At 41.1% G+C, this 11,846-nt stretch overlaps 3 protein-coding genes across 6 annotated transcripts; 1 reads left to right on the top strand and 2 right to left on the bottom strand.

Moving 5' to 3' along the window:
* Positions 1–3,183: 3,183 nt before the first annotated feature.
* LOC118115367 (progonadoliberin-1) lies at positions 3,184–4,508 on the bottom strand. Its single transcript, XM_035166469.2, has 4 exons — positions 4,246–4,508; positions 4,028–4,166; positions 3,850–3,948; positions 3,184–3,271 (listed from the first exon to the last, which is right to left on the bottom strand). The coding sequence occupies exons 2-4, from the start codon at positions 4,163–4,165 to the stop codon at positions 3,224–3,226; spliced, it is 285 nt and encodes a 94-aa protein (XP_035022360.1). The 5' UTR covers position 4,166; positions 4,246–4,508; the 3' UTR covers positions 3,184–3,223.
* Positions 4,509–4,581: 73 nt separating this feature from the next.
* kctd9a (potassium channel tetramerization domain containing 9a) lies at positions 4,582–9,458 on the bottom strand. 2 transcript variants are annotated; one of them, XM_035166464.2, is made up of 12 exons: positions 9,294–9,458; positions 8,893–9,014; positions 8,763–8,806; positions 8,567–8,663; positions 8,393–8,451; positions 8,134–8,262; positions 7,952–8,019; positions 7,766–7,861; positions 7,529–7,678; positions 6,778–6,883; positions 6,562–6,695; positions 4,582–6,148 (listed from the first exon to the last, which is right to left on the bottom strand). In XM_035166464.2, exons 1-12 carry the CDS (start codon positions 9,339–9,341, stop codon positions 6,032–6,034), a joined length of 1,170 nt encoding a protein of 389 aa, XP_035022355.1. In that variant the 5' UTR covers positions 9,342–9,458; the 3' UTR covers positions 4,582–6,031. The 2 variants fall into 2 exon arrangements, with proteins under 2 accessions (XP_035022355.1, XP_035022356.1); XM_035166465.2 differs by lacking the exon at positions 8,893–9,014 and having other exon boundaries at positions 9,294–9,447.
* Positions 9,459–10,062: 604 nt separating this feature from the next.
* ankrd39 (ankyrin repeat domain 39) lies at positions 10,063–11,629 on the top strand. 3 transcript variants are annotated; one of them, XM_035166467.2, is made up of 5 exons: positions 10,063–10,142; positions 10,236–10,361; positions 10,547–10,650; positions 10,737–10,940; positions 11,045–11,629. In XM_035166467.2, the coding sequence occupies exons 2-5, from the start codon at positions 10,268–10,270 to the stop codon at positions 11,189–11,191; spliced, it is 549 nt and encodes a 182-aa protein (XP_035022358.1). In that variant the 5' UTR covers positions 10,063–10,142; positions 10,236–10,267; the 3' UTR covers positions 11,192–11,629. The 3 variants fall into 3 exon arrangements, with proteins under 3 accessions (XP_035022358.1, XP_035022357.1, XP_035022359.1); XM_035166466.2 differs by having other exon boundaries at positions 10,093–10,361; XM_035166468.2 differs by having other exon boundaries at positions 10,093–10,361; positions 10,812–10,940.
* The last annotated feature ends 217 nt before the right edge of the window (positions 11,630–11,846 follow it).

Below are 11,846 nucleotides of genomic sequence, written 5' to 3' on the forward strand. Positions count from 1 at the left end.
TGCAACCACCAGGGGGCAATACTGTTTTCCTAATATGTACATCAGGTGGCACACTATTCTTCATCTTAGTTGAAGATTAATATTTTCTTAAGATAATGTTTCATGGCATCATATCTTGTGAGTTTAGCAATTACTAAATCTGCATATTTAAAAATGTAACCATCAGATTTTCCTTGTAAAAGCGTCAGAGGTCAGGCAAGATCTGAATAATCCTTTGTTTTGCTGTTGATTACAAGAGTTGGATCTATGAGCAATGTCAGCTGAAGAATGCTTTAAGAATTTTTAATTTTGAAATGTTGTTAGTAATGTGTTCATTGTATATGTTGTACATCAGAAGAGTTACAATTTGCACTAATTGTAATGTAATTTATCAATGTTCTCTAAATTTACAGTTGAATATGGTCTTGATGAAACGTTGCATGACTTTTGCAGCATTCCGGCTCTTCTCTGGGGCACTTAACAGTTCCTCTCACATTATATATTTGTATTGTTTCTGTATAGACTATTGATCAGTATAATTTATAAAAAGTCATATCAGACATGGCACAAAGCCATAGTCCAATTTCTACCACAGTAATAATCAGCATCCAGGCTGCAGCATGGCCACGATTTGCAGACCACACATCCAGAAATTCACTTATAGTCAGGCTGACACCCAGGAGGGGATTCATTATCCTGAAGAACCACAGAGGAATTCAAGTGGCATTAGCTCCAGCATGTACAAGTGTGTACTTTGGTTATTAAAATGCAATGTAATTGTAATAATGACATTACTGCTCATAACGGACACAGCCACAAGCAGCTGATGTCCTGCCTGTCAGCATCTATCATTGTTAATCTTTAGATTTCATTCTGTTGTGTAGCTGTGTTACAAAACTAATTTCTATCAATGGAGCCATGGGCTAAACATCTTGGTTCATCTGATTTCACTGCTGCATCATATATATATATATATATATGTGTGTGTGTGTGTGTGTGTGTGTGTGTGTGTGTGTGTGTGTGTGTGCTCAGATTGGCCTTGATGTAATAATAATCTTTTTTCCATGATGTTAATCTGTTAGAAACTGTAGGGACAACATGTGCTTCAGTCTAAACGAGCGGTGGAGTTCCTTTGTGGACAGCATTAATTCCTTCTGTAAGAGAAGAAAACATTGAGAGGGAACAACAACGTCTCTGAAAGACAAAGCCATTATCACCATTATTGTGATGGAAATTTCAATCAGCATGTCATTATAGTGATTCCCACACAGTCTGTGCTGTTTCTTGATGATACGCCATCAGTGCATCATTTATTCTTATAGCCTGTACTCCAGGAGATAGAAACTCTGCGTTCTGTCAACAGCCTCATGATACTGACATTAATTGTCTGTGTAATAGTGAAACCACTGCTGACAAGTACAAAGGTGAAATTTGACCAGTGAATACATATCAGTCCCCAAAAGACACGTGTGGAACCAGAGGAGTGAATATAAAATCTTCTCCTGTAGCCAAAGAGTCACTGTCAGCCACACATCCTGATTTAAAATGAGCAACAGTGTAATGATAAAACGGGTGAGGGTCAATTTCTACGTGGGCTACATTTCAATTTGACTGATAAGCCAACACCTTCAATATTTCAAGACGTTGTAACGTCAAAGAAGTGTCAGGACTGGAGATTTGTTAAAGTTACTCATTCCTTTTTCTTCTTTTTCAGGCAAAACTCTAGAGAACTAATGGACCAGTCCACAGGATATTACAGGCTGCTGTATCACTGTCACATCTCCATGATGAATACACTTCTGTTTGTTTTTCACTTTGTTTAAATTCCATCTTATATTGGCAAACACACACACATGTCACCTGCTCAGATAATTTTCATTTTGCCCATCCATCCACTAGTAATCTTTATTAATCCAGAGGACAATGTGGGCACGGATCAAGCAAAGCAAACAGAGAGCGATTGCAATACAATAAATTGGCTTCAGACTCATGTCCTCATGGTGAACAAACACGATAAAGTAGGCTACAGTCAATTACAACTAATTACAGTGTTGATGGATTTGGTCCAGGTTTACAAAAAGGTTTCGATAAAAAAATTGGATTTTCTGCAGTTTATTTTATGGACCAGAAAAACTAGAATACCACAGCAATGTGGGAGCAGGATGAAGTTTGGTGTTGGTTTATAGTGCCCTCTGGTGGCTGTGCACTGAGCTCCTGATCAGTCACAGTGTGTGAAGTTCAAATCTAAACAGCAAAACTCAGGTTGTTGTGTCAATGGTTGTATAGTTATAGGCAGAGACAAATGTTTATTTTATTCTGAGTGTTTTAATTGAATTTAAAGGCACAGGTCATGTTTATCTTTTTTTTTTGTGGAAGAAGCTGGAGCAAAACCATGTAAACCGCACATCGAAAAGTAAATAAGATATCAGTGCCTTTGTTCTTTAGGGCGACAGTGCTAAGCACAGAGCAACTGTGTCGGCCATTAAGGTGGGGGTAAAGAGGGAGAGGGTGGACAGGTAAAGGAAGGCAGATGAAGAGAGGATGAGTAAAGGAGGGAGATGGAGAAAAAAGCAGAGAAAGCAGAGGTAAAGGAAAGGAAAGATAAAGGAGGAAGGCTTTAAGAAAAGGAATTACATTGAAGGTGGATGGTGAGTAACAAAATATTGAAAGCAAAGGATGGAGTGAGGGGTTGGATGAGGGAGAGAATGAGATGAAATGATGGAGGGAGGGTGAAGAACAGGAGGGTTGATGAGGAATATGACAAGAACATGTAGAGGAAGGTCAGAAGGAAGGAAGAGGAAGTGGTGAAAGGGGAGATGAGGGATAATGGGAAGGAAGTAAATCGGAGTGAAATTCCCAAAATTTGGAGATGTAAATTACAGACAGAACCAATAGAGGTAAAGGAGAAAGATAAAGGAGAGATTGAAGCACAAAGGAAATAAAAGAGAGCCCGACAGCGGAAGATGATGGACAGAAAGACGAAGAAAGAAAAGGTTAGAGAGATGCGGGAAAACCCAAATCCCCCATGAGTGAAGGATATAAAGGGAGGAGAGGTAGCGAAAAGGAAAGGAGGAAGTAGAGGGGAACAGAAGAGAAGGAAAAAGGGGAGAGAAAAGATAGGAAAAGAGAGGGAGGGTAAAATGAAAGAGAGGGTGGTGTCAATGACTGAGAGATAAAACATGGAGAAGTAAAGAACAATAATTGTTTTGCTATTGTAATTATTTATTTAAAAAGACAGTAATCATCATTTCTTATATGTTCTGCGTCCGTTCCCCCTGTCAGTGATGCTGCCCTGAAAGAGAGAAACAGATTCAATCTGTGAGAACATTTCAAACTTTAGTAAATAGTCTTGGCTTCAGAGGATTATTAGAGCCAGGCATATGAAAAAATGAAGACATTTGCATTTCGAGAACAGTGGAGAAAAGTCAAAATGTCAAGAATAAACTTAAAATTTCAAGATTAAAGTCCAATTTATGAAACTACTAACGTTATGAGTGTCTCTACAAATGCCAAGTGTAGATAAATTGGTAAAACTTAGTATTCGACTTTTTCAAGTTTATTCTTGATTTTTTTACTTTATTCTTGATTTTCTTACTTTATTCTTGATATTTCAACTTAATATTCATAATTTCGGCCTAATTCTCGACATTTCAACTTTATTCTTGACATTTTAACCTAATTCTTGGTGTTTTGACTTAATTCACAAGATACAAAAAAAAAATCTTCCTCTTCCTTCTTCTCGAAGCGCTTAAGGAAAACAAATCTTCCTCTTCTGTAATTTTTCTTATGCCTGAGCCTTATACTCTTCCACTTGGCAGTGCTGATGGATGCATCCAAAACCAAACACAATGAGAAATGAGTAAAACTTACAAGGAATCCTTTCATTCTGTAAATTCCGGCAAAAGGTGATTCCTCTGCACCACCCAGAACACTGCAAGGTGAGTCCACACGAGGGAACTCCTCAACTACCTGGTGAAGAAAAAAAACCATCTCAATGAACATATACAAAAGGAAAGAGAAACGTTGAGTGAGACTGATAAATGCTCACATTGCCCAGAGTTTGTGAAAGACTGTCCAGTTCCCTCTTCCCTCCTGGGCTCAGTCCGTATGACCAGTGCTGACAGCAGTGCTGAGGCACCAACGTCCCCACGAGGAGCAGCCACACTGACAAGGTTTTCACAGCCATCCTGAGGAGAAGTGGTTACACGCAGGTCATGTCATATGCATTTGTCTCTTGCATGTACCCATCATCACTGATTCACTTACTTTCTGTGTATTAAACAGGCAGCGTCTGATGCGGTGGGCTTCAGTCCTTTGTGAGTACTCCTGCACAGTTGTCCAAGGTTTATATGAGGCTGTGATGCCTCTGCTTCTCACAGCCCAGCACTTCACTACAGGGGGTGTCACTAACTGGGATTAGACGTTTACTGGCGACCTGCAGAGCTGTTTAAAAGCTTGTTTTTGGCCCTTCAGTAAAAAGAATAAGTAACATGGGACGTGTAACCACAAACCATTTTGAGATATTTCCTGTCATTTCGTGGTGTATTTTAAACAGTCAGAAAACTCATTCATTCCCCACTGAGTCACAATAAATATAGAGCCTTTCTTCATTGTAGTTTATTTATAACAGTCATTTATGGAAATAAAATTCCAAGGTCGAGTGCAATAATCGTACATAGAGACCTACATCATTCCCTCTTTCAAACACAAACTAACCTCTGCCCCATGTTGCATTCAGCGAGATGTATTAAAATAAATAGCCATTGCTCTTCAATTGAGTCTCACACTCAAGGTGAAATACACAGTATGATTGCCTTCATCGTTCATTCTCACAGACTGGGTACCTACAGCTGAACTGAGTGAATAGTATTGCATCGGAGCAGCTTTGAGCCACGGATAGAGATTAGTAGTAACAGCTCTTTACACATGCAAACAGACACTGTCCAGTAAGAACTGCAGAGAGATCCTCCACAACAGCTCCCAACACCTGCCCTCTCTTATAATAGTATTTAACATTTCTTTTTCTGGGAAGATTTGGAAGCACTGGATTTGATTCATATAAGATTACAAGCACCAAGCGTTTTTTGGTGAAAAGGAATAACACGTTATAAGTTAACATACATTTGTGCAAATAGGTTCAAAGCATGATTAAGTGATATACATCGATATATATATATATGGAGCATGTTTCCAGGTAAACCCACTCTGACAACATGAACACAGAAAAATGGCTTTCTGTTAAAGCCCAGGTTTTCTCATAATGGGATGAATAACATCAACAGACCACCAAGCAGTGCCACAGTTAAATGCATGCAACTGTGGTTCACTCGCACACTGGATTAAAAAAAGAGGTAGATTCACAGAGCGCAAAACATGGAAAAACCTTTTCTTTTTTTTCTTTTTTTTCAAGAACACAATATTTAAGAGTAGGAAAGGAGACACCTCACAGCTGTAAATGATGTATTGCATACCCAAACTGTAAAACTAGCCTGCAGCATAGTTTCAGTATCACTTTTAGCCTTTGATTAGACTGTGCTGTTGTATGGCTTTGGCTTGCATTGCTTATTCATAATATGTTGAATTCAGCAAAATTAAGTTACAGACAGAAATCTATAACAACAGTTATCGGTAAATGACACCTTCAATTTATGCTACAGCAGCATTCAGTGACGCTCTGAACTTCACTGCTCTGATTTTGACTACGATCAAGTCATATGAAGTCAACATAAATAATGTAAAATATTAAATGAGTGTAGTCATCAGATTGCATCCAGACACATCTACACATACAAAGAAACCTGTGTTTGTTTTGGTGATATACAGCTTTACATTTATAAACATACATTTACAACCCTGGATAGATTCTAGTGCAAGATATTTAAAGCTAACATAACATTGGTGGAATGACCAGGGATGTGCATACGAGTACCCGTGCTGCAGACAGGTAAAGAGAGATGGGGAGTTGGGGAAGTATGGGGGAGGAGGACTGGAGGAGAAGAGCATTAAAAGAAGCCAGCTGTGGCCCACAATGGACCTGTGGGTGCCTGCCGAGTTATCTGACACTCTGTGACATGTGCAGAGGGGTCAGCATCTCTTCAAAAATGGCTCCCTTCACATTGGACCCCCTCAGGTTGGCTTCTTGCAGATCGCAGCCAGACAGGTCGCAATTCTGCAAATTAAAAAAGGCATCGGGTTCAAAGCAGTAAGAAAAGAGAAGAACTGTTAAATACCATTAGTGTTATACAGACACTGGTTGATACACATTCAAAAGAACTAACTGTAAAACACCAATACTTCTAGTTTTCAATCATACAACAATCATTCACTTCATCCTTGGGTTCACCCTTGTATTACTGTGACATTACTGCTGCTGAGTTATCAGACATTAAAAATGTTTTGGCAGAATAACTTGGACGTAACACAAATAAATAGTGTATTAAAATGATCTATGAAACCATTTATTCAGTTCTGCACCATTTTCTCCCTGATGGTTCTGAAATGTGGCTGTAAATAAGACTGACTGCCAGCTGAGTGTACATAAGTGTTTTTTAGAGTTAATCCTTTCTGAGAGCTTTAATTCACCTCGAGATCAGTCCCCGCTAAAGTGGCTCCCCGGAGGTTACAGTTCTTCAGCTTTGCATTTTTCAGAGTGGCCACACGCAGGTTGATGCCGGTCATTTGGCTTCCTTCCATGTCAACTCCTTTCAGATTGGCACCTGGTCAGAAAGACACATGGTTAAAACGATGACTACAAATGTGAGAGCAGGTCATCTTTGATGAAGAATTGAAGCAGATTACCTTCCAGGTTGGCCTTCAGTCCAGAGGGATCATCAAAATTACATCCTTTGAGAGAAGCTCCCTCAGCATTGGAACAGAGCATCTTCACCCCTTGTAAGTTCGCACCCTGCAGGAGAGAAACCAAACATCAACAGGAGTCATGCTTTTCGTTTTATATGCAGATATTAAGTCACGTCAACCATCGATCATTTCGTCTTATTGAACAAAAATGACACGTGTGACAAGAATCTAAAGAGTGGATGTGTACAAAGGATACCATAATGATGTGGCAGTCCACTTCTCATAATAACAAATCTCTAAGAAGTTTTGTGGTGTTGCTTCATTGTAGAGAGTACAGCACCTGTATCTCTCTTGATAAACGTGGGTGCTACACTGATAATAAGAAGGTTGTATTTCTATAAAAACATGACACAGACAGTGGGGTCGGTGGGTAAGTTATGAAATTGGTAAAGGCCTGAACACCAACTACCGCAGCTACCCGAGTATGTACCATTGGCAAACATGTTTAGCAGGTGAATGGCCCTTCTTCCACACAACTGAGGCACCAGGAGTGCAAACCAAAAGTTTTTCACCAGCAGGAAGACCAACAACAAAAATGAACCCAAAAAAGATACACACGAGTTGGAATGAGGAAACGTTGGCTTCCCCACTGTTGAAAATGTGTTGAGTGCATCCTGCACTTTGTACGGCCTGATAGTGTGTGTGCACATGAATCATTCAGTGCGCACAAGAAGAGAGTTTTCAGACTCACGTCCAGGTTGGCTCCAGAGAGATCGGCCCGCTCCAGATTGGAACAGCACAGGTTGGCGTGAGTCAGATTGCAGCGGCTCAGATTGGCCATTTTAAAATTGATGTAGCGCAGATCAAGTCGGGACAGATCGGCACCACTGAAATTAAGTCCCTAAAAACATTAAGAGGAATAGAATTAAATATGAATATGATATGGGGAAATGGATTGGTAAATGAATACACTTAAATCAAGCTGTACCTGACAGCGGAGCTCTGACTTGGTGGGCGTTGCCAGAAGAAAACGAACCAACTCTTTACGGCAAATGGGAGAGTGGTCATCAGGTGGCTGTGAGTTCTGTTGTGGAAATGAGCAGAGTCAGAGTTCATTTAAGGGAAGCATCACATTTCTCCATGTAAGATATTTGCCTTCCACTCCTCCTGTTACCTTGATTGCGGCTTCCAGCTGTTCAGCCAACTGCTCAATTCCAAAGAACCGAGCCTCCTCAAGGACACCTGCAAGACACACGCACAATTTAAAAAAGATTTCAAAGGAATTGCTGTGGGAATTATATCAGATTATTAAGACCTTGTTCACAGTTATTCAGGTTGACTCCATCACAAGCTTACCTCTTATATTTATGCCTTCATTGATAATGAGCTGACCGTGTCTCAGGTAGTTGAGAATAGGCTCAAAGTATTCGGGGCTGCGGTCGATCAGGTAAGCCCCATGCTCATCCTGCTTGTTCCCCCACACATCTGGAGCAAACACAGAGGTTGATAAACCACATTCAGTAAGGAGGGTTTGACCTTAGAGATTTTCAGTTTAGTCCTAAACACAGTCACAAGTCTGAGATGTAGGGTTTGGGTTAGGGTTCCCATAATTTACCTTTCTCTCGGAACATATGAGCAAGCATACTCTCTGGTTCTTTGCTGACCAAGGTGCTCCTGAAACACAAAACACACACAGTCACGTCACAAAGTTAACGTAAACACACCCTGTGGTTCTGACAGGCCCAGTCTGTTGTGATGTGTCCATTCTTAGTGAACCCAGCACACTTACCTGGTGGTGGTGAAGAGACGCCCTCCGATGTTGAGGGTCAGCCAGTCGCTGTGAGCTCCATGCAGATCTGCTCGGACCTTGGCTTCATCTTGAGGACCTGAGACACGAGAGAGAAGGGGGCAGAGTTGTTGAGACCACGTGTAACACGTCCACTGGCGGTGGATGGGACTCCTGCAGCAGACATGGCAGCTCTCACCGATGAATGGATCTCCCTCTGACACGTACAGCACATCGTCGTCTCTGTCAAGAAACACAGAGACACGATGAGGTGAGGCGTCCATTGGGTTTGAGCAACACGTTTATCATCATCACTGAGGGGAGCTTACCTGATGAGGGCTATGTCGTCTATCAGACCACCTTTACCATTGTATAAACTACAGGCTTTGATCCCTAACTTATTGCTGGCTACAGATAGTAAGTCAGACAACGTCCCGTACACTGCTACAACCTAAAAAAGGGAGAGGTTTAAAAAAGAATTAGTGGGTTGTTAGGAATTTAAGCCTGAAGCTACATGGGTCACTCCTGCCTGATACAAGATGAATGGAGCAGTTAGCAGCGAGCTAACCGCTACGTTTCTCTTACATGGGAGTGAACGTGAGTTAGCTCCAGTGTGAGGTGAGTTAGTTAGCTAACAAAACCAAACACGTACGCTGAGTGGAAAAAGCCACAGTCACTCTGCGGCCCGGGGCTCACGCACTCAACAGACTCACACTGACTTTCTACCCACCTTGCCATTCTTAGACGTCCCGTTAATAAACAACGTGACTCTTCTCATTCTTTACGCTTTGGTTATAATACGTATAATAATTTCTTCTGTGGCGTCTGTGGAGACTGGGTCTGATGTTTAGCATCAGACAACAACACGAGACTACAGCTGCCTTCACTGGCCAGCAGGGAACATCGGATACGTGGCTTCTTTTCTTTGTAAACCCGGATGAGTGGTGGATATATCAGATGGATAGCCATGCCTGAGCTTAAAAGTGTTATAAAGTTACAACATTGTATTTATTACTAGTTAATTATCAAAATGTATTTCCTGTTGGTGGAAATAAGTAAAATAAAACGCAAATGTGACTGTGCCAGTCATTAATAACAAAACGAGTTGTAGGTTTATCTGATTGTAAATACATGAAATGATCAGTCGTATAAATGCAGTAGTGCATCTTTCATTATCATTATCCGGCCACAGAACAAAAGTTATGTCTCATCGCTTCTTATTTAAACAAAACTGATACACCCCCAAAAGACCCGTGAGGACCTGAAGGCATCATCCTGAATGCAGCTCTGTGATTGGTCCGAGTGTTCATACGCAATCACGCTGTCATTGTGCTTAGACTAGAGTGGAGCAAACAACATATTGTCTTTATTGTTTTGTTTAACAAAACATAGTGAAATTATGTTTCTGAATTATTATATAAAATATGTTTTAATTAATTTACATATTTACTGGATACTTAGCTTTAATTCTGGGCTCGTGTGTGTGTGTGCGAAGCTGACATGTAGGTGGCGGTGTTGCACTACGAAGTTGTTACCAAAGACAAGAAGAAGACACACGGAAGTGTCAAACAGCATGATGGTCTTTGGGCATCCGAACATCATATTTTATACATTCTCTGGCACGACGTTAATTCAAACATGTGACTCACAAACTAACAGTGTTCATCTTCAGGTCAGAACCAGTCTGTGACCGTTTTGATCAGCATGGCGTCTGACAAACAGCATTGCTCGTGCTGCTCCCATCCTGTCTCCTCTCCTAGTGTTTACCAGACTCTGGATGAAATGGATTTTGAACGAGGTTAGTACTAATTTAGAATATGACGAAGTAGCTGTGTTATTCCCCAATAATAAAGTAATTCTTACATTTTCTACTGCTTCATTTTTTTTTCTCCATTAAGTAACTTGGACTAACAGTTATTTTCCTTCCTGTTTTGCAGCACTTAGTCAAGTACAGTGTTGTGTGCCGTGTGTTTCTCTTTGCAGGCATCTGGTCTGCTGCAAAGGACAGTGACCTGGAGAGGGTTAAGTCGTTGGTCCAGAAGGGCACAGACATCAACGTGAGGGACTCATCTGGATACACAGCTCTGGTATAGCTTGCTTGGAACAAATAAGCGCTGTGGCGTCTGTTGTTCTCTTGTTTATAAATTGATGCCTTTTTTGTGTTTTGTCTCAGCACTATGCAAGTCGCAGTGGCCATCTTGCTGTGTGCAAGTTTCTTCTAGATAACGGTGCATGTGCGTCTCCGCAGACACCAGGCGGTGCCACGCCGCTCCATCGATCAGCGTACTGCGGTCACTTGGATGTGGTCAGACTCCTTCTGCACCATCGGGCAAATCCTACGCTCTGTGATGACGACGGTGCATCCCCTTTACACAAGGTACAGAATTTGCAGCAGTACCATAAGAACAATCTTTTTAGAGAGAGAGTTGATGACCATGTAACTGGTGTTTGCATTTGTTGTTTTGTAAAATGCGTGAGCAGGCTGCAGAACAGGGCCATGAAGAGGTGTGTCGGCTGCTTGTTGAGAACTGTCCAGCACTTTGCAGCCAGAAGAACAAGAGGCTCCAGCTGTCCCACCAGCTGGCACAGCAGGGAGATCTGCAGGAGCTCTTAAAACCACCGTGGTGACGGCGAACACACACTGCATATGGGGCATGCTGTGTTTCTAATATCAGACAAATGAAATGAACTCAAATTTACCAGGTGAGGTCCACATGACTCAGGATCACGTTGACCTGGATTCACCATATTGGACTGATTTTATTTCTCGACTGAACATCAGCAAAAACCACTGAGTGAATCCGGGTGTGCACAACATAACATTTTCTATATTTATACCACAGACATCACCCTGTTTTTAATTCATGGTTTACTGCTTGTGTACAGTATACACACCCAAAGCTGCCTGTAAAACCTGTCAAATAACACCAGTTTCCACCGTCTGCTGCTGCTGCTGGATTCTTGTCGAGTAGTAGTTAAATAAAATGTATAACGAAGAGTAAGATCTGAAGCCTGCCTTCATGCTGAAGGAACACTAATGTTATTTAATATAAAGATTTGACTTAGTGTTTGTTTCCTCACCTGTTTGTGTTATTGAACACAATTCTTTGTATCTGCTTCACTAAAGAACACCTGTCAGATAAGCCAGAGCTGTGCAGCGCATCTTTCCCCATTTGTGAACAAATGATTATTAAATAGTAATTCTATTTAATTAAACAATGACAGCGGCCATTTCCAAATTATTCTTATCACTGACAAAGAGAAAAAGTACATCAGCCTTTGT

The sequence above is a fragment of the Hippoglossus stenolepis genome, chromosome 9 (assembly GCF_022539355.2).
Source record: "Hippoglossus stenolepis isolate QCI-W04-F060 chromosome 9, HSTE1.2, whole genome shotgun sequence".
NCBI classification, from domain to species: Eukaryota; Metazoa; Chordata; class Actinopteri; order Pleuronectiformes; family Pleuronectidae; genus Hippoglossus; species Hippoglossus stenolepis.